Genomic DNA, 25,444 nt, shown 5'->3' with positions numbered 1-25,444 from the left:
AGCTGGGAGTGCTAGAACCTACTGATGGGGGCAGTTGGGAAACCCCCATCGTAACACCAGTAAAACCTAATGGTCAAATTAGAATATGCGCGGACTATAAGGGGACCCTAAACTTAGCGTTAAATGCCCACTCTTACCCCATTCCAGCAGTAAGGGACGTCCTAGCTTCTATTCGCTCCGGCGCCATTTTTGCGAAATTAGACCTCACGCAGGCGTATTTGCAGTTGCCTGTGACCGATGACACCGCGGTCGCCCAGACAATTGTCACGCACCGCGGAGCATTTAAAGTGACAAGACTGCAATTTGGTATCTCGACCGCCCCAGGCATATTCCAAAGCATTATGGAAAAAACATTAAAAGGAATTCCCGGGGTCTCCCCTTACTTTGACGATGTACTCATCGCCGGAGAAACAGAAGCCATTCTAGCTGACAGGCTGTCAGCTGTCCTAGAGCGATTCAGAACTGCCGGATTTAAACTAAAAAGAGAAAAGTGCTCTATAGGAGTTCCTTCTACGGAATTCCTTGGGTACAAAATTGACGCCCAGGGCATCCACCCTACAAACGACAAACTGGAAGCCATTCAAGCAGCCCCCAGCCCCAAAAACAAACAGGAACTACAGGCGTTTTTAGGACTATTAAATTTTTATCACGCCTTCCTTCCCCACAAGGCTACTATTGCAGAGCCGCTGCATAGGTTATTAGACAAGGGAAGCCCCTGGACCTGGGCAAAAGTGCATGAGAATAGTTTTCAGTCACTTAAGACCATCATTTGTAAAAGCTCCACCATCACCTTATTCCAGGAGGACGCCCCTATCTGCATCGCGTGCGATGCGTCCCCATACGGAATAGGAGCCGTCTTGAGCCACCTGGACCAGGACGACTCTCAAAGACCCATCGCATTCTATTCCCGGACCCTAACTAAAACAGAAAGAAATTACGCTCAAATTGATAGGGAAGCTTTAGCCATCGTCGCCGGGGTTAAAAAATTTCATGACTATCTGTATGGCAGACCCTTCATTATATTCACCGATCACAAACCCCTATTAGGCATATTCACCTGGGACAAAACAACCCCACAAATATTATCGCCGAGAATCCTGCGCTGGTCAACCTTTTTATCTGCATACTCCTACAAATTAATATACAAGCCAGGCAGGGAACTAGGACATGCAGACTGTCTAAGCAGGCTCCCTATACAACGCCACGACCCAGATCCAGCACCCGCCGGCAACGTATTGGCTATCAATGAATTACCAGAATTCCCCCTGACAGCAAAAATCATTGCTGACAACTCCGCAAAGGATAAAACACTCAGCAGGGTCCTGCAATGGGTCACAACAGGATGGCCACACAAATGCCCAGAGGAAACGTTCCGCCCCTTTTTTTCAAAACAACTAGAACTAACCTCCCACTTAGGCTGCCTACTATGGGGAAATAGAGTGGTGATACCACACATAAACATACAGCAAACGTTAAAAACCCTGCACGAAGGGCACCCGGGGATGGTGAAAATGAAGCTACTTGCTAGAAGTTATGTATGGTGGCCAGGAATCGATAAGGACATAGAACAACACGTAGGGGGATGCTGTACTTGTCAATTAACGAGAAGCGAACCACCCCATGCCCCAGTCCATAAATGGGAAACAACAAAAAACCCATGGTCCCGTATCCACCTAGATTTTGCGGGACCAATCCATGGGCAGAATTTCTTAATAATTGTGGATAGTTTTTCTAAATGGCTCGAGTTGATACCCCTAAATAAAATAACAACATACTCCACTATACAAGCACTTAGAAAAGTTTTCGCAACCCATGGCCTCCCAGACGTCATAGTTTCAGATAACGGCCCATAATTCACCTCTCGTGAATTTCAGATGTTCGCTTCGAGGAACTGTATTAGACTGGTGACGTCAGCGCCCTTCCACCCATCGACTAATGGCATGGCAGAAATTATGGTGAGGTCAACTAAAGAGGCACTCAATAAATTCATAAAAGGGAACTGGCACCGACGCCTCAGCCAATTCCTCCTTGCCCAACACACCACACCCGGCACCACCACGGGAAAATCACCAGCTGAGCTACGATGGGGACGGAGGCTAATAACGAGATTAGACAGACTGCATCCTGATAGAACTGCTAATGACCAAGAACTTCCAACATCCGCACCGCGAACCTTCACCCCAGGCCAAATCATCTGGGCACGAAATTACACAGGCAACCAAAAATGGATTCAAGGGGTCATAATAAAGCAAACCGGACCCATCTCATACTTAATTCATTCAGACACACTTGGCCAACTACGACGACATGTAGACCAACTACGAATCCGCAAACCACAAAACACACCCCCACCATCTCAACAACCCCCTTTACCCCCCTTCATACCAAGTGTTCCGCCAACCGATGACGCCCTGCCACAACAACCGCAGGAGGAAGGAGAACTCGGGAATGAGGCTGCCCCACGTCGATCCAGCCGATCGAGAAAACCACCGGGTTACTTACAGGACTATGAATGGGGAGGAAGCAACAAACAAACACACGGGGGTGGAAACGATCCAGGGGAAGGGTAAGGGGTATATTATATGTGTATAGTTCATTAAGTGTTTCATAACTTAAGGTAAAAGCGTTGACAGCCGGCCATGAGGTAAAGCGTTTGACAGCCGAACACGAGGGAGTTTTGACAGCTGTCAAAACTCCCGACTTACGCAGGCGCACTAGTTGACAGCTCGCAGCTGTCAAAGCAACACATGCCGCCAGCACGAGGAGCCGAGCTGTCAGGCGTTCCGCAGAGCGGATTGGAGGAGAAGCGAAGCGGGAAAAAGACCGGCCGGTGATTGGACCAGACGACCAGCGCCAGACTATAAAAAGCCGAAAGGCTCCTGTTATTGTTGCTCTGTTCTAATAAATCTGTTAACGTTACCAGCTGTCTTGAGTGGTCTGTTCCAGCCACTTTAAATACTGTAGTATTTTCTATTTCTAACTTGTTTGTGATTGATCTGCACATAGATTATACTTAAAGTATGACAACTTGATGTTTTATGAGAAACTTTTGCAGAAAAAAGGTGTAGAACATGTGCAAAATTATTTAGATAATTTGGTAAAATAAAATCAGAATCGTATCATTTGCTTAAAAAATTGTTTTAAAATTACCTGCTGTATCGGCTACTCCTGAATAGCAGCACAATAAAACAATAATACGAAAGTGCAGTTGTTAGCTTCAAAAAAAAACAAAACACCACCTAGTTATATCTAAGAAAGCAAATATTCTTTAGCAAAATATCTGATAATGATCTTTGGTAAAGGAAAATATCAATGTGTCCAGAGGAAATTCAGCGAGACCAAGTGCATACGCTGATATAACTGCAACCACGGAGCCAATTTAACTGAGAGGAAATTTTGAGAAAAATGTCTAACCGCCATTAACGGAACAAAGCTGTGAGTAATGGAAGACAAATTTTACATCTACGGATGGGTGGGTGGACAGCATTTGCAACACTCTTGTAAAATCGGAGTATTGGACAAAGGCACCCGAGATAAAGGAAGACGAAAACTGACAAAAGAGTCACTGTGTTCAATATTTCACCACAGACTCCCAAGGGAAAGTTCGTTAGAAAGGGAAAAGAGCAGGGCTACCTCTAGGCGCAGCCAATGCAAAAGGGCAGCAGGGTGCTTTGAGGTGAAGGAAGCCTTACCATAAACAGCGACAAGCAAAACATATGGACCATCACAATGAAATCAGCATGCAGACATAACAACAACTCATCATAAAAACTGAAAAGTAGCCCCATTAAAAAGTTGGTGGGCGTCAATTGAAAATTAACATTGCCCCTTGCACTGTTTTCTCATGCAAATGCTCAAGCAACAAAGGAACTGGAAGGAGGGGAGAAAGAAAATACAAAAGACTTCAATTTGAGGCAGGGGAATAACAAAAATTTAGGTTAAAATGTTTCCCACTCTTTCCTTCAGCAAGCTGAGTGCAAGGCTTGAGAATCATCTTGAAGAATTGCACCTAGTTTCCCCCCCCCCCCCAAGGAAAGGGTAGGCAGAAGATGGTAGAGGACAGGAAGGCCTGGAGGAACATTGTCCATAGGGTCACGGTGAGTCGGACGCGACTTCACAGCTAACAACAACAAGGCAGAATTTAAAAAATTTATTTATGGTCAGCAGTCACAAATATGAGTCTGCAGTAGAGTTCAAACTATGCCTCAGCAATAAGCAACCCCAAAAAATACGTTAAGAAAAAACTGTTCGGATTGCAATTAGTCCTGCAGAAAACTTCAAAGTGGGCTTCAATTCCTGCTCTCACAACTCAGAAACAATGGTGACATGGGACAGTTTTAAAAAGTGCCTGCTCAGGCAGATGATTTATTGACCACTTTTGCTCATGTATGCCCATCCAAACTATTGGAAGTATGGCAGAAACTCCCCTTCCCTCCTCCCTCTTCCCGTTTCTTTGGAAAGAACTAGAAGGGGAGGAGAAAGACGGCTGACAGCGCTTTGCATAAAAGGACAACACAGCATTTTTAGGCATTCATAATGACCAAATCAACCAAACAAATTGCCTGAAGAACTGCAACAGTACGCTATTGGATTTTTACGTCGTCGGCAACTTCAGAAGTCCATTGGAAGAATAAAATCTTTTATCGTGCTTTCAAAAAAACAATCACAATTCTTGTTCTGTCTCTCAGAATCTGGGGGGGGGGGGAGAAAAATCACCCCTCTGCACCACTAATTTAGTCTTCTTGCCGAAGAATGAATACAAGTTGAAAAGGAGCCGAAGGTTGGAGGAAAGCCAAACAAATCTTTCAGGAGCAAAATGCAGAAAGAATGGTGTTTGTTCTGCATTCAAATTTCACATGGAATTCTACAGATGAGATGATATATCTTGCTATGGGTCCAAGAATACACCTTTGTTAGAGAAAACACAGCCCTACCTAGAAGTGCAAGGATAAGAATTCCTTGCCAAGTTTTCTTTCAAAAGTCACCCTTCATCAAGAAAGAGGGCTTCTTTGCAAGAACCTCAAAGTGGAGAATTAGGCAGCTACTGGCTTTCTATTTATAGTCATCCAGGCAGTGAATAGTTTCATTCCAAATGCCACAAGGCAGACATGCAACCTTTCATTCTGGGGACCTGATTTGTGTTTCATTTCATGAAGTCAAGGACTAGAAAGACAAAAAGAATTTCTAACAAGTGTGCAACAAAAAGTTTGGCAGGGAACAGCAGCCCAGCTTCTTTATTAGTGCCACTAGATTCTCAGACATTGGCATAAGGGGTTGGATAGGGGAGCTTTAAAAAACCCTTTCCCACAGACTTTTACTTTTTTTTTTTTGGAAAAAAGGCAAATCTGCATGGTCTGTTCCTTCCCCCCACCTCAACCCTCATTAACCGTGAATGCTAGTGCCCTGAAGTTTAAGCAAACCTGGGGGCATGTGCATGGTGGGGAAGACTTGGAAAAGGAATGAAGGGGTGCAAGCATTTCAATTAGTTGCCTTTGAAGGATCCTTCTGAATGAGACAGAACACGCTTGTCAAACGCAAGTTCAAGTGAAAGCCACTTCTACCAATGAAGGCGCAGATAGCTGTGGGGGTTCTGTTAAACCCTCCTTGCTCCCCCCTTATATCTTTATTGCTCACAAAAGAAAAGGAGGCAAGGGTCACCCATAGTTTTAAGTAAGTTAGCATCCTTTCCCACAGGATGACTCTAGTCAAGCAATGTTAGGGGGGAAAAAACCTTCCCTTTTTTGAGTGACAGGTATCTCCTCATGACACTAAGAATACTCATAAAAAGCTGAACACACCCTTTAATACAGATGATAGTTGCTGAATATCAATTGAACAAGCTAAATATTTCTCTTAAGTTAACGCTGAGTGAGCCTGAGCACACCCCCTTTCTAATCAGCTTCCCCCCCCCCCCGCCATGCGTCACACAATGTGGCACTGAAGCTATCAAGGCCATTTACAACCCAGAGAGCATCCACTATATAGTTGCTTACATGCAAGGCTAAAAGCATATCCTGAACACACTTTTTTCCCCCCTGAGCACTTTAACCACATGCACACAGAGCATGGAGGAAATGAACCCTACAAAGTCCTCAGTTATTTAAAATGAAGGGGATCAAAACATGAAGAATTATTATTATTATTTCCACAGTGAGGAAAATGTTTCTTACATTTTCACTTGATTTTGCTCTAAGTACAGGTTTGGAGAAAAGAAAAACAATTCAGTATCATTTAATCTCACAACACTAAATGAAATGCCTAAACTGTGTAAAAATAATCACTCTGCTACCCGGGCTCTTAAAAACCTAAATGGATCATTATTATATATTCTAAACTAGAAGGAAAAATATATATTCCACCTGGAAGTGGAAAATGCTCTGTAAAAAAAAATATCTGAGAATTAAGAAACTGAATTCTATCAGATTTCAGAACCTTAATATACCTAAGAACACAAGTAACGTAGGCAGTTATACCTGTAGATGTTAGCAAATTTTCAAATTAAAGCCAGGTAACCAATGGAGTGGAATTAATCAGAAAATAGTGCTTTACATAAATATACATTACTCCTGAAAATATTCAAATCAAATCTTTCACATGCTGCTTTAACTTTCTTATATTGTACATTTGTGTGTATTTCGTATATTTCAAAACATCCACGATGAAGGAAACAATGCTTAGGTCTTTTTCTAAATTAGTGAGAAAATCCCCCCTCCTCCAAGACTGACAAGGCTATGCCGATATCAAAATCAGATATGTGCATCAACATCACTGCACAAATGACGCGATGTATTTGGGACATAACACCTGGCACAAAAACGTAAGCTGTATAATTTGCATAGTGTGTGGGCCATCATTTGTCTCTTCCTCACCCCTGACAATATATAGAATTGTGCCATTAAAATGGGCAATTTAGAGTCCAGTTCCCTGATTGATATAGCAATTCACATTATGTCATTCCATACAGACATCTCTATAGCATTTAACTGAATCCATTGAACCTGCTACCTCTCTGGATAATTGGTTCCATCATCAAGTTCTTTCTATTATCAACCAATTGCTAAAATTCAGTTGAAATCTGCCTTCCCATAACTCACGGGTCGGCAACCCGCGGCTCCGGAGCCGCATGCGGCTCTTTGAGCCGTCTCCTGCGGCTCCCAGCTCTCAGCGCGCACCTCTTTGAACGGGCAGTGGTGCGCGCGCACCTCTCCGAATGGGCGGAGGTGCGCGCGCACCTCCCCAAACCTTTGGAGAGGTGCGCGCGTACCTCCGCGCGAACGGGCAGAGATGCCGCTCTTTGAGGAAGCTGTAGCGGCCCGTCTCCGAAGCTGCCGCTTTCGGCAGCTTTGCAGAAGGGCCGCTACAGCTTCCTCAAAGAGCAGCGCCCCTGCCCATTCTGAGAGGTGCGCGCGCACCTCTCCGAACGACCGGAGGTGCGCGCGCACCTCCCCAAACCTTTGGAGAGGTGCGCGCGTACCTCTGCGCGAACGGGCAGGGGCGCTGCTCTTTGAGGAAGCTGTAGCGGCCCGTCTGCAAAGCTGCTGAAAGCAGCAGCTTTGCAGACGGGCCGTCGCCGTCGGGCAACCGGGAACCGGTTCCATCTCACTTTTTTTAAAAAAATGGCAACCGTGTGCGTCCGCGCATGCGCAAAAAAACATTTTGCGCATGCGCAAAACATTTTTTTGCGCGTGCGCGTGCATGGACACACGCACGCGGCTCCCACTTTTTTTAATTTGTGATGGAACCGGTTCCCAGTGGCTCTTTTCCTTTTTTAGGTTGCCGACGCCTGCCATAACTTAAACCCACTATTTCATGTCCTACACATTAGAACAAAGGAGAGATCTTGACATTAGGACCTTCATAGAACTCCTTTTTCTTCACAGAATTTTCATTTCTTGTCTCCTGATTGACCTCACCATCCTATTCTGAACCTGTTCTCATTTTTCTAAATTGGTGCCCAAAAGTCAACAGAGCATTTGAGTTAGGGCTGAATAAAGCAGGATGGGATGGAACAATTGCTTACTTTAAGTTAGCAATCAACAACTAAGAATTCTTTCAGAGGTATTATTACCAAACTACTTTGTCTACCAAACCTATAACTTAAACACCTAAGTTTTGTTATGTGTTTTTAACTTTAAAAAGTTACATTTATCTATTAAACTGTCTAATATTCAATTTATGATCTAACAAAATACCCAATAGTACCCTGTACTACTGCCAAGTGAAGTCTCTCTATACCAGGGGTAGGCAATCTTGGCTCTTTTATGACTCATGGACTTCAACTCCCAGAATTCATGAGCCAAGTCCATGAGTTATAAAAGAGCCAAGGTTGCCTATCCCTGCTCTATACTATACTGAGCCTTAAAAAAAAGATGTAGGATTTTACATTTGTGCCTGCTGGCTTTCATGGCTAAGGCAAGACTAGAACTCACAATCTCCCTCTTTCTAGCCTGGTGCCTTAAACACTAGACCAAACTGGCTCTTAAAGCAAGGTCATAATTTGTTTCTCTCAAAGGATGAATGGCAACTTTAGAAATGATGACAAAGGAGAAAATAAAAAGCCTCCTTCGAGCCGGAATTGAACCAGCGACCTAAGGATTTCAGTTCAAGCAACTCTACAGTCCTCCGCTCTACCAGCTGAGCTATCGAAGGGATATTTTTTTTTCAAATTCTCTCTCTCTCTTCTAAAGAATTAGCCACACCTCCTAGTTTTGCCTTATTCACAAATCTGATAATTACTTCCCTCAATCTTTCCATCCAGGTCATTAATAAAAAATTTGAACAGCAAGGGCTAAGACAGAACGCACTGCGGTAGTCCACTTAGCACTATTTTCCAGACTAATACTGAGACATTCAGAAGTACTGTTTTATGTTGTATAATCCAGCTCATATTTTACCATTTTATTAATCTACATATGATGACTTTATCAAATGTCTGCAGCATTCCCCTGAACTATTAAGCTGGTAATTTTGTTTTTTAAAAAAGAGGCAAGGTTAATCTAACATAATTTACTCATAATAAAATCCGTGCTGGCTCCTGTAACTGTGACATTCTAACACCAACTGATCACAAATACATTGTTCAATAATCTTCCAAAAAAAACCCAACCCCTGCCCAAGATACTCAATATTTCCCAGATCTCCTTTCCCTTTTTTCTGGATTAGAACAATATTTATATCCTTGTAGTCTTCGGGGGCATTGCCAGATTATAGTTAGAGGTTTTGATAACTTTTTTCAAAACTCTGGATTGTAAGATTTGAATTCATTTTAATTGTCTCCGTGCAGTGGTCTCTGTGTAATTCCTTACATTTTAACAATTTAATGCTTACTTTTCAAGATAACAAAACAAGTAAGATGTATTCCGATTGCACCCGTCCCCATCTTAATGCACAAAAAGCATATATTTTTTTACTTCCATGGGCACAGGGTGAGTTTTCCTTTCTGTCCTTCTCCAGTTCCTTGCCACTGGTTTCCCCCCCCCCCAAGTCTGCTCGATCCAAAGCATGTTGAAAGATCAAAAGATTCAGCATAAGAAATCACTCAGGAAAGGATTTTGGCGAAATATATGTACGCATTACCAGAGCTTCAGTCACATTAAGTGGAAGGTTAATATTTTTATGGTAATGTTTTCCATGTAATATGGTCCAAATGTGTAGGAAATGACAAAATGCCAACATTCTATTTCAATCAGAAGAAGAAAATCAGAAGAATTTCAAACTTGTGTGGAAACTATATTGCTGCAAGCCACAGCAGTCCTTTAATTGGTTCCCTGAAAGTCAGGCTACTCAGTATTATTCAGGATGATCAACGTGCATTTGTCCTTTGACTGTGGGAAGGCAACTGCTTTACTTCTGACATAGCCTCCTGATGGGTCAAAGGTCAGTTACCCTATTCAAGGCTCCCAACTGTCTCTTCCTCTCTGCCCCATTTTTTAAAATAAAAAGTTTATTTTGATGCAGGATAAAGAATACATCATTAATTTTAAGTATAAAACAGCTACTTTTTCAGTAATTCTTTTTACTGAGTTAGTTTACTTGTGTAAGGAAAGAGCAGATTATTTATAAATTAAACATACCATATAATATGCATTTAGAATACCAAACAAGGGAAGCCACTCACACAGTCACTTTCCTTGCTAGTACTGTTGCAGCCTCAAAGAAATTAAGTTTGGGAACTAAAGACAAGAGATGGGACAGTAGATTTGCCCTGCAACTCAATCAAGTTTTAAGTAAGATTTTGATCAGGTTTTTTTTTTCCAAAATGTAAAACAAAATTAAGACACAAAAGAATACAATTAAATTTTGAGAAATAAATATAAACATGTATTCTAGAATTCTGGACTGATTTGTATATTTACATATGTAAAAGTAACCATGCTAGAAAATCCTTCTATCTTTTACAAGATTGAAAGAAATTCTCCAAGCCTGAGCTGGAGATTAAATGTGCTATTTTAAATATCATATTTAAAGTATGCAGAAATTACCTGGAATAAAAATACTTCCCTATAAAAGTCATTAATTAGAAAGCCTGTTCTGACATACAGCAAAGCTTTGTTTCTACAATATCCATCAAATAACTATAGGGAGAAAAATTAGGAAGAACCAGGTTGTCAGAAGGATCAATGAGTTTTGTTGGGTTTGCAGATAGAGGTGAAGGGCCTGAACTAATGACCTGCATTATGCCTCACAGACACTGTTTAGTACTGCACAATACTTTAGAGAATGTCTGGCGCAAATTCTGAATTTATTCTGAAGAAAATAATCACAAAGCTTCTGTGGGGGGAAGAAGTGGTGGTTCTATAGGTTACATTTTATCTTTTAACTATGTTGGTTTACAGCAGTCTAAGTTAGGAAAACACTTCTAAAAATAGACAAATAGGTCAACATTTTTTAATTATGCAATTATACACAGTCATTAAGCAAATGTTGACAAGACAACCCACAAAACTGGTTTTGAAAGAGAATTAGGCAATTTTGCAGGCAGATGTCAGTGGTTCTTTGCTACTCCTTCAGCTGGAACCTTGTAACCCACATTAATTTGTTCCTGGAATGTACTGTTTTCTGACAGAATCCTAAATTTTCTTTCAATTTACTTTTGCCATTCACTTTTAATCAGCTGCACCTCTTGAATCCAAGATTCTTTCCCCATCTATCTCTCTAAAATCTGTTACAATTTTTTGCTCTCTCTCCTCTCTCCCACCTTTCAAACATGCTGCCAAACCAAGTTAGAAAAAAACTTTTTAAGAGCTGGGAACAATGTTACCACAGGGTGCCAAATTTGCAGTGAAAGCCCCAAAGGCTGTTGTCACGCAACGTTTGACAAGGCTTGCCAAATGGTTTCTTTAGGATATAAACGGCTTGTGAAGTGACTGAGGCCTTTGTATCTACAGCTGAATGCTGCAGATGGGAACGTTTCTGCCAAGAATGAATAACTGCTGTTTTTGCCATGTGAGGTTTTACACACATAATTAAGGAACGCAGTCCTATGTATCTAGCAGTATTTTCCTGCTTGGGAGCAGGGCTGGGTAGGTTTTTCCCTCTCAAGGGACCAAAAACGTTGGTTTTCTGAAACAACGGACAGCTAAAAAATGCAACACGCAATTAATTGAAGTACATCATTGGGCAACCTATTATACCAGACATTCTTCAACATTTTTTTGCCAAGGAAATAATACGGTGCTTAAGAAGTATAGTTGGTAAGTCAGAGCACAGAGCAAATGGCCAACTTCAGCATCCCCACCACAAATTGTGCCTGGTCACTTTGAATTCTGAGTTTTATTCTGTCAACATATCCTAACATTTCTGGCGCATTTAAAAAAAGTCTACTATCTTAGAAAACACACTGGGGTAACTGCACAAAGAATATCCTTTTCAGTATCTCATGCTCAAGATTAATACTCCCAACCTGAAGACTTACATCATATATTTGCTGGATTTTATTACTTTTATTGTATAAAGTCAGTAAGCCTTGAACTTAACACAAAATACTTCCAGCAGGATGCATAAATTACCCAGACAGAATTAAGCTGCAATATAATTCTCTTCTGAGAATTCTGAAGGAGAAAATTATTTGTTTTCAATAGTTTTCCCCATGTTTGTCATTTGATAATGAATTCCAGACCTAACTTTCAATAAATTGACTTAATTTAATAGCCTAGTTCTAATATTTCTCTGCTTCTTGGCCTCTGATGGTGCAGTTCTGTATTCGCCTGGACAAAAGGCACCCCTCGTTCTCAGCTAAGTCAGGACAGGACATATCATTTTAAAGCGACATACAAATTCTATTGTTGGGTTGGGGGCTTTCCCCCCGCCCCCATCCTTTTCAGAAACTATCTCTGGTAATGCAATGTATTCAAAAAGTAGGAAAACAAATCAAGGTGTTTTCTCTGGCACAGAATGTATTCTTACCGCAGTTATCTGGAAAATTCTCCCTTACCTCAATTTTGTCAGTCTTTGCATCTCCCCAATAAAGTTTATTTTCTTCAAGATCCAATGCCAAACCATTAGGCCATCCTAGAGAGGTATTCACCAGCACTTTCCTCTCAGACCCATCCAGATAAGCAGACTCAATCTTTGGATTTTCACCCCAGTCTGTCCAATACATATACCTTTTGCGGAAGGAGAAAAACAGCAGTGTTGTTTTTACATGCAAGTATTTTATCAAATATATTATTGCATTTTTAAAGCGTGCCTTTCAGTAAGAATCTTTTCCATGAACTGGCACTAAAGAGAAAGATTCATTCAAAGATTTCAGAGCTTGCGAGATATATAAAGGGATAATAATATCATACGGAAAAATAATTTAAATGAGGAAGGCAAATTTTTTACTTAAAAATCATGGACCTAGAATAAATAGACTGATGGTTGTGTATTCCAAATTTACTAAATACTAATAAAAAATATGCAGTTGGGAAAACATATTCTGTTACACTGCCACTGGGACATGGTATGGCGAAACAGGTAACATTTTTAAAGTACAAGTGGTTCTCGACTTAGTCACAACAGCCTTGGAAAAAGTGATTTATTACCTTCACTCGCACTTTCAACGGTCACACCACCCCTACAGTCACATGATCACAATTTGGGTTCTTGGCAACTGTTCTGAGTGGTGTGATCATTTTTAACCGGAGGGGGGGGGGGAGAGAATGCTCATTAGGGATGCTGGATTTGCTTAATGATCATATGGTTTGTTTAATAACCACAGTGATTTGCTTAACAACCATTGTAAAAAAATGCTGTAAAATTTGGTCTGACTTATGACTGCAACAATTTAAATGTAAATTCCAGTCCCAATTGTGGTTGTTACGTTGAGCAATAGCAACAGCACTTAAGACGCATATACCACTTCACAGTGCTTTACAGCCCTCTCCAAGCAGTTTACAGAGTCAGCATATTGGTCCCAACTATCTGGGTCCTCATTTTACCCACCTCGGAAGGATGGAAGGCTGAGTCAACCGTGAGCCGGTGAGAATCGAACTTCTGGCAGTCGGCAGAATTAGCCTGCAATTATACTGCATTCTAACCACGCCTCTACAAAGACTAACTGTGACAGGTTCCATAGCACAGAAATGCAAAGGCAGAGCAACCACCATAGTTTTTTTAAAACTGAACAAATACTCGCAAGACTTACCCCATCACAGGATTGAGCACTATTGCTCTAGGTTCATCTAAGTTTTCTGAAATAAGGATCTTTCTTGACGTCCCATTCAAACGTGTAACTTCAATCCGATCTGTACCAGTATCAGTCCAATACAAATTCCTACCCACCCAATCTACTGCAATGCCATCAGGATGATTTATCTCTGTTGTTACTAGAGTCTGGGCTCCAGATCCATCAAGAAATGCCCGGCGAATAGCTCTGACATCATCATCTGTCCAATATATGTAACCCTCAACAGGGTCATAGTCAATTGCAATAGCATGCCTAATGTTGTCTATTTGCAGAATAACATCTGTGAAGTCCGGCATGTCCAGGGAAATTCTTCGTAGATCCGTTCTTCTAGCGAGCAAGAGGACTTCCTCAGCACCTAGGAAAAAGGGATAGTCAGTAATCTACCAATCAATAGTTCTTTCTTTCTGCCATGAAGTCAAATTGTTGCTAGTTCTAGTTTTCTGATTAGCTTTACATTATGAAATGTATGGATTGCATAGAAAAAGGCAATCTGATTGTGAAGGAAGATCACAAATTTTTCTGCAATGGCAATAATGTTTTAGGACAGCAGTAATTTCTGGTTCTACTGATACAACTAGAAATATACATTTTCTGGTTCTACTGATACAACTAGAAATATACATTTGCTAAGTAAACTCCTATATGAAGACACTGCTTACAGTGTCTTCAAAATGATGCTCCCTGGGACTTTTTTCCATCTGATATCATCATGACAGTCATAGCGACCCCAATCACCTATTGCAATCCATATCCAATTATGGAAAATGCACCAGGCAAATGCAACACTCATATTTATATGTCCAAAAAGCAAGAAAGGATAATGGAAAAGATGAACTGGAAGACAGAGGTGTGCAAACATAGCTGCTTGAGGTGCCAATCTGTTTTAGATGCAACAGATACTTCTGGTGTAGTCATCCAGGGTATGAATTCAAATACCCTTTTTCTGTCCTTGCTTCTGAGGAATTAACATATGATAGATACGCCTCTATTGAAGTTATGAGCTATGAAGATGAAAAGCCATTAATTCACATTTTGCCATCCACCTAAAGTCAAGCAGCAAAAGAATACTCTGAGTCATCATTTTTTAAAAAAAATACGACATGCATTGTTCTAAAGGCTGTGTTCTCTAAGCATGATGCAAACCTCTAATGCCTTCAGTGCCTGTTTCTTGTATTATATTTCTTCTTCTAACTAAATCCCAAACAGTAGCCATAAGACATAAACTTCTAATATTCTTGTTAAGGAATTTGTTGTGCAGAGGTCTCCTTGTGCTACCAAGGAGTTGCACAGACAAGGAAGGGTACTGAGAGTAGTAAAAGTCGCACAAGAATACACTGAGTTGTAAAAGCAAAAAGTAGTTTACTTGAAGGTGGTGTAAAAACAAAAATGCACAGTCAAAAATAAACAGTCCAAGTAGCAATCCAAAATACAAAGTCTTCTTACCGGTCCAGAGGTCAATACACAGTTCAGGTAACAGAGCAAAAACAGTAATAGTAGAGAGCAGTGAATTCAGAGAGAGAAAGAAGCTACGTTACTAGCTCCCTCTTATGGCCATGAGAACACTTACACACCCATTGGCCAATTAACATCTTAAAGACATAACATCATGGTTAATATATTGTCAACCCAACATTGTAGGCTAACAATTCTTATGAGTGTGAACGGAACTGTGTATATTAGTTCATTCTAGATCTATATAAAAGCATTCATAATAGCCACTGTAATCCTAATATTCTCTTTAAAATGTATTTTTTTAATATCATGTGTCAAGATGACATCTTTAATGAACTACTGACCATGGCCAAGCTGTCAGAGGATAGGAAATAGCTATTAGACAAAAGTATGCTTAAAAATGTTGAACAAAGTTGCAGACTATTGCTAAAACGAGAATCAAAGCCCAATTTCAGTCTAGACCATTACTTGTAGTTGATTGTTCAGGATAATTAGCTATGTATGTGAATTTCCTTTCCATCCCACCTTTTTTAAATTTTTTGACAACCTAGAATATTTGAGGACTCATACGTTTAATGACATCTGAATTGTACTGATATTCTACTATCAAGACAAAATAAACAATACAATTTTAAACAGTGAGAGTGGGATCTGTAGCTATTAAATGGTGCCTCTCTTGCCTATTAAGTTACAGCATATAATAGCTACAGATCCCACTCTTATTAAAATAAATAAAAAGATGCATGGGGAAAATGTTTCAAGAAATAGTTTTAAAATGTTTGCCTTTTTTTTGCTAGTACTGGGCACAAATATTCAGAGTGAAAGGATTTTTATGAACCTGAGGGAAAATATTACTGCTATGTGAGAAAAACACCTTCATAAAGCACTTTCAGAACCTGCTCTTCAAAGTGTCAGAATATTGTGCCCTCTCAAAAGCTTGGCCTGGTTCTGACATCTTTAAACCGTTCAGGTCTGGTTTTACTTGTCCCCATTTCATGCACTCCTTCCAGGTAGGTTCCAGAGAACGTCTTCTTTAAATGCACAAGGAAAGCATCACCTACATCTTGGTCAGTTCCCTTTTTTCCAAACAACACTTCAGGACATCCTGTCCTTTTCTTTCACTATTCTTTGTATGCATAAACCTGTTTCTTGACATATTTGCTTTTCTTGCATTAGTGTTATTTTGTTATGCTTTGTTAAGTAATTTATACAGTATTAGTCTAGACCAGTGATTCTCAACCTGTGGTCAAATGGACCACTGGGGGCCATGGTATCATCACAGGCGATCCATAAAGGTTTGAAGAAATGTTATGATTTAAATCTTGAGTTAAGTTTTGGGGTCTGCGGCCATGGTCCATGGCCACAAAAGATATTTAAAGGGGGTCCATGGTGAAGTAAAAGTTGAGGACCACTGGTCTAGACCATGGGAAAGGACTGGCTTGAATTAATTCTTAAAGGTGCAACTTATTTAGTCAAGTATTCCTGTAGTTAATATCAGGTTAATATTTAATCAACAACTGTGACCTTAGCTGCTCTTTCTTCTACCCTGATGCCTCTTAACTGGTTGCCCGAAAGCTGCTCTGTTGGGTTATGGCTGTCCTTATTATGACAGACAATACACTTCAGAGCACATGGACAGATTCCACATCTGAATGTTTCTGAAGGAGATATGAACTGCAAACAAGAACTGCCTCTGCCTCTCTCTCTCTCTCTCTCTCCCTGCCTAATTTAAGCTCTCCTGCACCCTGTTCAGTCATTTTTCTACTTAGCGAGATGAGTATTAAAGATGCAATTTATCTATCTACAGATATGGACTGGTGCAGTTAACTCTCTTCAAATTATATCATTGTTTTGTATGGATAGATTAAACCTCAGCCCATAAGTCCATATCCATAAAAGAAATGAAGAACCAATCTTGGTCTGAATCCAATGTCCTGCTTTATGCTGCACTATGTAATTTTTTAGCAAGCCACTTTCTTCTGCAATAGTTTCATAAGCTCTTCAAATGAAACACTCTTATAATTAATAGTTTATTAAGGATAGTTGCATGTTGCATTTCAGTTTCCCATTGATAGTTTGAAGGATTCAAGATTGTAAACAGGATTACCAACATGGTACTTGTCTGCATCATTTTGAAGGCATGTCTTTTCCTGGGATTACCTGCCAGATTGTCTGGAGGAAAGAGTGCAGCTAGATTGAAACATTTTAACAGTAATTTTACTAAACACTATAATTAAAAGAAAGAACTAATACAAACTAAAAAAATAAAAGAATAATAGAAAGCACAATAAAGGGAGAAACAGAAGGGAAAAAATTATATAGCAAAGAAAAAGAAAAGAAATATATAAAGAAATGACTTTCCCCCTTCATAACAACAAATATAAATCTAGTATAGGAAAGTTGCCCAGGTAACTGTTTTACTTTTAATTATTAAAACATCAGGCTATGGGTTGCTGAAGAGCAAGGAAGTGAGGACTGGCAGGAGAGGGAACAGATTTAAAAAGGATCAAATGGACCTGATGAACTTGCTCCAACCATCAACAAATTGAAGCCCCAGGAGTGGGTTTTGAATTAAGAAAACATGGGTAAGAATCCGGCCTAATTGCTAGTTAAGAAATGTGTTCAATACTCTCTAAAATGCAATGGAGGAATGTGGAATTTATAGCCCACATACCAGATAGCGGCTGCCAAGTTCCTTTTACAGACCCTGGGCTGTCTGCACTGCCTAAAATATCCCCCGGCTGTGCCATGGCCACCTAAGCTCTCTAAAGTTGAGTATAATCTCATAACTTTGTAAAGTCCAGGTGGCTCAACCAAACCAACAACAGCATCACTGTTGCTATGACAGAGAGACATCAAGACCTCACAAGGAGAAACACAACTGTCCTGAGCAGCTAATGAAGTACTGAAAAATTGTTTTGCCATAAAACAAGACTGGTTTTATGATGCAAGTTTTGAGGAATGGGTATCGTTCCTTCTTCCCCCCCCCCCCGTCCCTCTCTACAAAAGTCAAAAGTCTAATTTGAAGAAAAAATATTTTTCAACTACAAGCACTGAATCCAAGAATGTATGGATACCTGTTTGCAATTTTCAGTGGACCAGACAGATGGTGCTTTATTTAACTATGGGTAGCAGAATGGCTCAAATGAATACATATCCAACATCAGGGGACTGCTCAGTTTTCAAAAATGTATTTAAATTAAAAAAGCAAGCAGCATGTCAACTCTTCAGGTAAGTTTTCTTCTTCTTTTAGCTCCATGATTCTATATTTATGCCCATTGGCATTCAAATGATGACCTTGCCTTGTTAAGAGCCAGCAAGTACTGTTACACCATTTGCAAGTGATTAAACTCTGGCATAGCTGCTATTCATACATTCGGCTTCATTTGAATAGGATGTGGGGCACAATCTTAAGTCACTTAATTCACCCACCATACTAAGCTGTGACTTGCTAAACTATGGCTTGCTGAATGTACAACAATTAACTAGATTCACACAGTATTAGCTAATAATCTCAACTCCTGGATATTCGTCCCTGTAGACTTTATGGTCTATAATCTAGGGACAGTTGATTCCCATCATTAAATCAAACCAAACAAACCACATTATTAATAAACTGCTCGGCTCTGGTGTCCTATTTAAGCACACTTAAAAAAAAACATCTTTCTGCACACTGTTGAATTAATCAGTTTTCATTGAACACAAACTTACCCAAGAAAATAGTAGTAGAAAGGAGATATGTGAAATGAATAAATAACAGAATAACAGAGTTGGAAAGGACTGGAGGTCTTCTAGTCCACAGGTCTGCAACCCGCGGCTCCGGAGCCGCATGCGTCTCTTTCAGCTGTCTCATGCAGCTCCCAGTCCTCTGCCATGTGCAGTCCCCCCCAAAAAAAAGTGGGAGTAAAAAAGTTCAACCAATCAATTCAAATATGCAGGGTAGGTGCAAATCTCGCCTTGGCTCCACTCTTCAGTCAAACCCTGTTCTGCGCATGCGCGCATGTACGTGCATGCGCACACATTTTTTGCGGCTCCCAGTTTTTCCTTTTGTGAGGGAACCGGTTCCGAGTGGCTCTTTCACTGTTTCAGGTTGCTGACCCCTGTTCTAGTCCAACCCCCTGATAAAGCAGGAGACCCTATACCATTTCATACAAACAGCTGCCCAGTTTCTTCTTAAAAGCCTCCAGTGATGAAGCAGCCACAACTTCTGAATTCAAGCCATTCCACTGGTTAACTGTTTTCATTGTTAGGAAATTTCAGCTTAGTTCTAGGTTGCTTTTCACCTTGATTAATTTCCATCCATTTTTCTTGTCTTCTCTTCTGGTGCTTTAGAAAATAGGTTGACCACCCTCTTCTTTGTGGCAGCCCCTCAAATATTGAAACACTGCTATCATGTCACCTGTACAGTAGTGATAGAAACCAATCAAGGAGAGAAGCAACCTAGAACTAAGGTGAAATTTCCCAACAGTGAGAAATATTGCATTCAGTTTTGGTCACCACAATATAAATAGATGTTCAGACTCTGGAAAAAGTGTAGAGAAGAGCAACAAAGATGATTAGGGGGCAGGATGCTAAAACATATGAAGAATGGTTGCAGAATTTGGGTATGTCTAGTCTCCTTCTGTTCACTACACATACCCAAATCCTGCAACCTTTCTTCATGTGTTTTAGCATCCAGCCTCCTAATCATCTTTGTTGCTCTTCTCTTCACTCTTTCCAGAGTCTCAACATCTTTTTTACATCGTGGTGACCAAAACTGGATGCAGTATTCCAAGTGTGGCCTTACCAAGGCTTTGTAAAGTAGTATTAACACTTTACATGATCTTGATTCTATCCCTCTGTTAATGCAACCTAGTATTACATTGGCTTTTTTGGCTGCTTCCACACACTGCTGGCTCATATTTGAGTGACTGTCCACCAGGATTCTCATAGAATTGCAAAGTTTTTCATGCCCCCCCAAAAGGAGGGAGAGTACTAAATCCAAAACATGCGGGAAAATGTTCCTGTAATGACATGCTTTTTGTGCTTACTATAAGAATGTCAAAATTCACTACTGGCTATGTATTTTACACCATACATATCAAACAATAGTATGGTAATACTATAGCCTTCCTTAATTACCAGAGTGGGCATTAGTGGGTTCATCCTATTCCAACCAGACCTGTTATTACATCCCAAAACTTTTATGTGATATATAGTTTCCTCATTTTTTAAGCTCTGAATTCTTTACAGCATAGGATATTTCTAGCTGAGTGGGAACTCTGGGATCTGTAATGCCATCAAACATCTGGAGGCTGCCCTATTCACAGACATTTGGGGGGAGGTTTGTACTCTGACACAGGTGTGGGCAACTATGGCCCCTTTACAACCTGTGGACTTCAACTCCCAGAATTCCTGAGCTAGCAATTCCCAGATTCTGGGGGTTATAGTCCACAGGTCTTAAAGAGGCCATAGTTCCCCACACTTGTGCTACACAACTGAGATGGTACAACTAAGGCTAAGTATTCAAAACTCAATGGCACGGTCAAATTCACTGCCTACAAAATTGCCCATAAATATTTCCCCACATCATATTCTGCAAGCAGCCATTTCTCAGATGGCATTCAAAAAGAAAAAATAATAAATCTCCCAAAGTTGAGGCTCATCAGCCAATTTTACTTGGTCCTGGAAAATTCCTTCCTTGGCCAGCAATGGAATCCAAAGCACTATTTAAGGCAGCACATATATTCTTACTGGCTTAAAAAAAGTCTGTCTACATCAGCCAGCAGCTATTTGTCCAAAAAAAAGAGGGGAGGGAGAGGAAATAAATATGACTCATTCAACAAGCAAGAAAATTACATAATTTCATTACTTTTAAAAGGGGAAAGTAAAGAACCGAATTTCCCTTAATAGTACAATAGTTTTTAATATTAAAATCCTTTATTTACTTTAATTAATATTATTAAATTGCCTTATTTTCTTTTTTCCATTCTCCAAAGCTTTATATATCTTTTGGCAAAACTAATATCTATAGAAGGGTATGCCTTTTAATTAGCATTTAGAAACACCTGTTAATGATAACTGGATTTGAAAGGAAAACTGGCCGCACTGCATAAGTGTTGGTCTATTTATCTTCAGTCCCTGAATGCTATATTCTGATTTTGGAGTTAATGAAAAAACAGGCAGAAAGCAAACTAGAGATGGTGAGAGAGAGTGGTACTGTGTGCATATCCCTCTGTGTCGAGGTTTATAACCAAGATAGGATTAACTTTCATCTGCGAGTTTTAAATTACTATACTAGTATACTGCCTTCCAAGATTGTTGCTTTGCACCCTTGTGATTTAAAAAACCATCTTTCTGCTCTGGAAATGGCAGCTGCAGTCTATTGGCAAAATTATCTCCAATCAAAACTGGCAGCAGCAAAGGAGGCCAGCTCCACAAGAGCTGTTTGTCATTTTCCCTTTGTCTCTCTCTGAGTTTGACAAGTGACAAGGCACCTATAATATACTAACAAATGCTCCGGTTTATTCATCCAACCTAAACAAATGTAGACAGCATTTTGTTTTTGCTAAAGCAGAAAATGCAGCATTATTCCTTTCTCACTGTGACAATGGTCTATTGTAGATATTTCTTTCTCTTCTTCTCTTCCCCTCCCCTCCCCTCTCCCAACAATGAGGACTAACTTCTTACAGCCATCATTTTACTGGTAGAGCCTTGGGAAGGGGAATAGGTTTAGCAAAGTCTAAAACTAGCAAATACCACTGCTACCTTTAGAAAGCAATGAGTGTAAAGCTATCATCTATTCATCTCTTCAATACTGAATCATACCCAGAGGGATATTAACACCAAATCATTTTTAAAGCCATAAATACATGAGCCCGATTTGTCTGAACAATTTCCTACCATTAATAGCGGAAGAAAAATATTTTTGAAAATTATGAGAACAAGGGGAAAAATTAAAATGCTAGTTATTTTGACCAACCATGCAAAACAATGACTTCTTGACATAGTTATGTTTAACATTTACAAATCACTTGATATTACACCAATTGTTGATCCACAGCTCTGCATAGATGAAAGGTAGGAATTATAGAAAGAAGATCACTGGAGAAAGTTTTATTTCACTAGAATCAACTGTATTATATATGCCACTATAAAGTGTTGATCAGAAAAATTGAATGCCAAGGAATATTGCCATTTAAAAAATGGCAATATTCCACACTTTGAGAAATCCAAATATGAAACTCTTCATATGAAACTCTTGCAGAAAAGTTTCATATGCTTACTTATAATAGACAATATTCTAGATGGTTGTTACTAAAGATAAAAACCTTATAATAATTGAGGGATATTTAATTTTTTTGTAGAAGTTTTAAATAGGATTTTAAAACTATTTTCTATGTTAAACAGTTACATCTAGTTGAAAAAACAAACAGGCATTTTATAAGCCAACTACTCAATATTCATTTATACACAAGCAAATTCAACCTGATTATTTATATGGAATGAATATTTATGTCTGTATGAGTCCCTTACCACTTAATGCACTTTTTTATTTCTATTACATTTTGGGGTAGAAAACATAAATCATCTGGACAGTCTGCTTAATTCACAATGTCACTCTCAGTTAAAATGGTTACTGCTTTTCCTTTAGGAAAAGTTATATTTAAGATTACACCTCATAATTACCGTACATATATTGTATTTTACAATTAACAGATGGCTAATATATAGCTTTTTTGCCATATTATCACTAAAGAAACTATGTTCTCAAAAATTATATGCTATTATGTAATTGGAATTTATAAATTTATAATATGTTACACATTCATATTAGTGAAGTAAAAAAGTGGAAGAAGAGCAGTATCTCAATTTAACAGGAGAAAATATCACATAGATTCTATTCTATACTGCAGGCATAATAAAATATACTGCATTTAATTCACTGTAATCCAATGAAAAAACTTCGAGGGAGACTTTAAAATCAGGAGAAATGCGTTTAAGGAGAAAACAATCCTCTCACAATCAAACCTTTTGGTTGGCAGCTCTGCATTTGATTTTTTTTAAAAAGGCACATCATGGTCTGATGAACCCAAAATTATTTAAGGAACAATTCAGATATTCTCTATTGTATGCAAAGTATTAATCTGAAGAACACAATTCTTGAGGAAATCTCAAAAGTGAATATACTAATGCAAGTTAAATTCCTCCTGAGTAATATATTAAGAGTCCTTGGCCACCAGTGAGTTAATTAATAAGGTGGGGAGTCAAAGCACATGGATGTTGGCATTAGGCAGAGAACCCACAAAAGGTGCAGAGCTTGGGAAAGAAATAATCCATAAAAGTGAACCCAAAAGCTACATATTCTTATGCAAAACCAGACTTCCTGTTCCCATCCCACTTTCTACCCTTTTGATAAAAAGAGCTGAAAGAATGTCTAGCTCAACAATAGAAAGGTGCAAATACCACATAAACAGTCACTCATTTCTGTACCCTTAGCCAAAGTACTAAATGCCCACTGGGGCCATTTCCCATTGCCAGAAACACAAGGTCAATATGAGTCTTCTGAAAGGCTTGTTTTGAGCATTCAACAAGGGTTTCTAAAGCTGTGAAAAGAGGGGCTTTTTTTTAAAGGGGAGGGGAAAAAACTCCCTGTTCTTTCAATACCTTAAGCACATCAATAACACAATTGCAGCAGACAGAATAATGAAAACTGGCCTTGCTTTCTTCCAGATACAAATTCAATTTCCAGCATTGTCCACATACACACGAAACTAGAGCAACAAGTGGTGGAGGTGGGAAGAGGGAAAGAAAGAAAGAAAGAAAGAAAGAAAGAAAGAAAGGAAGGAAGGAAGGAAGGAAGGAAGGAAGGAAGGAAGGAAGGAAGGAAGGAAGGAAGGAAGGAAGGAAGGAAAGGAAAGGAAAGGAAAGGAAAGGAAAGGAAAGGAAAGGAAAGGAAAGGAAAGGAAAGGAAAGAAGGAAAGGAAAGGAAAGAAATAGATGTGGTTGGCAATGGCCACATTATTTGTTGCCCAAAGATCTCTAGACTAAGTGCATCTATACCAGGGCTTCCCAACCAGGGGTGCGAGACAATTTTCCAGGGGATGTGAAAACTTGGGTTTTCAAAATTATAGTGTATATGCATAATTCATTGCCATTATTTCGAACTTTTGTAAGTTGTGCGAGAATATATCAGAAGTGTTTTAGGGGTGCGGGGTATAGAAAAGGTTGGGAACCACTGATCTATATGATTTATTGTTATTAAATGTTTCATGGCTGGATTCCACAGCATAATAATGTTAAACAAGGAAAATATTACTAACAATTTACTTAAAACTTATTTTATACAATCAAAATGGACTTCAATAAAGGCACATCTTTTATTTTAGTAATGTTATGTTTTCTGTCACTATTTTCCATCTCTTTTCAGAAAACAAAACAACATATTGGAAATGGATTTTATTTTTAAAAAAAATATAATATCATCTAATACAAAGGTCTTCCTTCAGAATTGTAGTCCAGACAATACACACACAGAGACATACACACAGAGATATATAGATATATATAGATAGAGAGATAGAGACAGACAGACAGATACTGCAGTCCATATATGATGAAGATACAGCTTCCACCTCAGACTATTATTGGCAGAGGTAATTCATAATATTATCCCAGGATATACTTTAGCCATAATTTGTTATGTATACCAGAATCAGTTTTGGAAATTTGGAGCAAAATAATCTTGATTTGTATGGTGACTTCCCAAACTCATGGTTGTACCTTGATATGTACCTTGGTTCAGAAATGACATGATTATAACAAATCAAGATTTATAAGGGAGCCGTGGTAGTGCAGTGGTTAGAATGAAGTATTGCAGGTTGACTCTGCCCACTGCCAGGAGTTCAATCCTGAACGGCTCAAGGTTGACTCAGTCTTCCATCCTTCTGAGGTCAGTAAAATGAGGACTGAAATTGTTGGGGGCAATATGCTAACTGTAAACCGCTTAGAGAGGAATGTAAAGCAGTGTGAAGTGGTATATAGGTCTGAGTGCTATTGTATAAAGCCAAATTGTCATGGTTTCAAATTGTGGTTGTTGCGAACAAAAAAAAAAAACCATTACCGTCTGGGAGCAGTTTCACATATCTTGGTAAATCTTAACTATATTGTAATAACTTTCTATTATGGGCAAACTCTTTACACGTCACATGCATGTAATTGCATGAAAGAATGTAGAGAGAGAATAAATGCACAGAAGAACATAAGCTCAGTTTGGCATGCATCCCTGGTCAAGAAGGGAGCCAGAGCCATTAAAGCGTATGCTGCTAATTCTCCTTCCCCCAA

General features: G+C 39.4%; 1 protein-coding gene across 3 annotated transcripts in view; it reads right to left on the bottom strand.

Moving 5' to 3' along the window:
• The window catches only part of LRP5 (LDL receptor related protein 5), a 131,131-nt gene that overhangs the window by 48,660 nt on the left and 57,027 nt on the right, over positions 1-25,444 (bottom strand). For all 3 annotated transcript variants that reach the window (XM_081313606.1, XM_081313605.1, XM_081313607.1), the window contains 2 exons: positions 13,628-14,024; positions 12,434-12,605 (listed from right to left, as the gene is read on the bottom strand). In XM_081313606.1, the coding sequence (XP_081169732.1) occupies positions 12,434-12,605; positions 13,628-14,024 (569 nt within the window). The remainder of the gene's footprint in view (positions 1-12,433; positions 12,606-13,627; positions 14,025-25,444) is intronic.

This window comes from Vipera berus, assembly GCF_964194415.1.
Source record: "Vipera berus genome assembly, chromosome: 1".
NCBI lineage: Eukaryota > Metazoa > Chordata > Lepidosauria > Squamata > Viperidae > Vipera > Vipera berus.
This window is presented reverse-complemented; position numbering and strand designations above follow the sequence as displayed.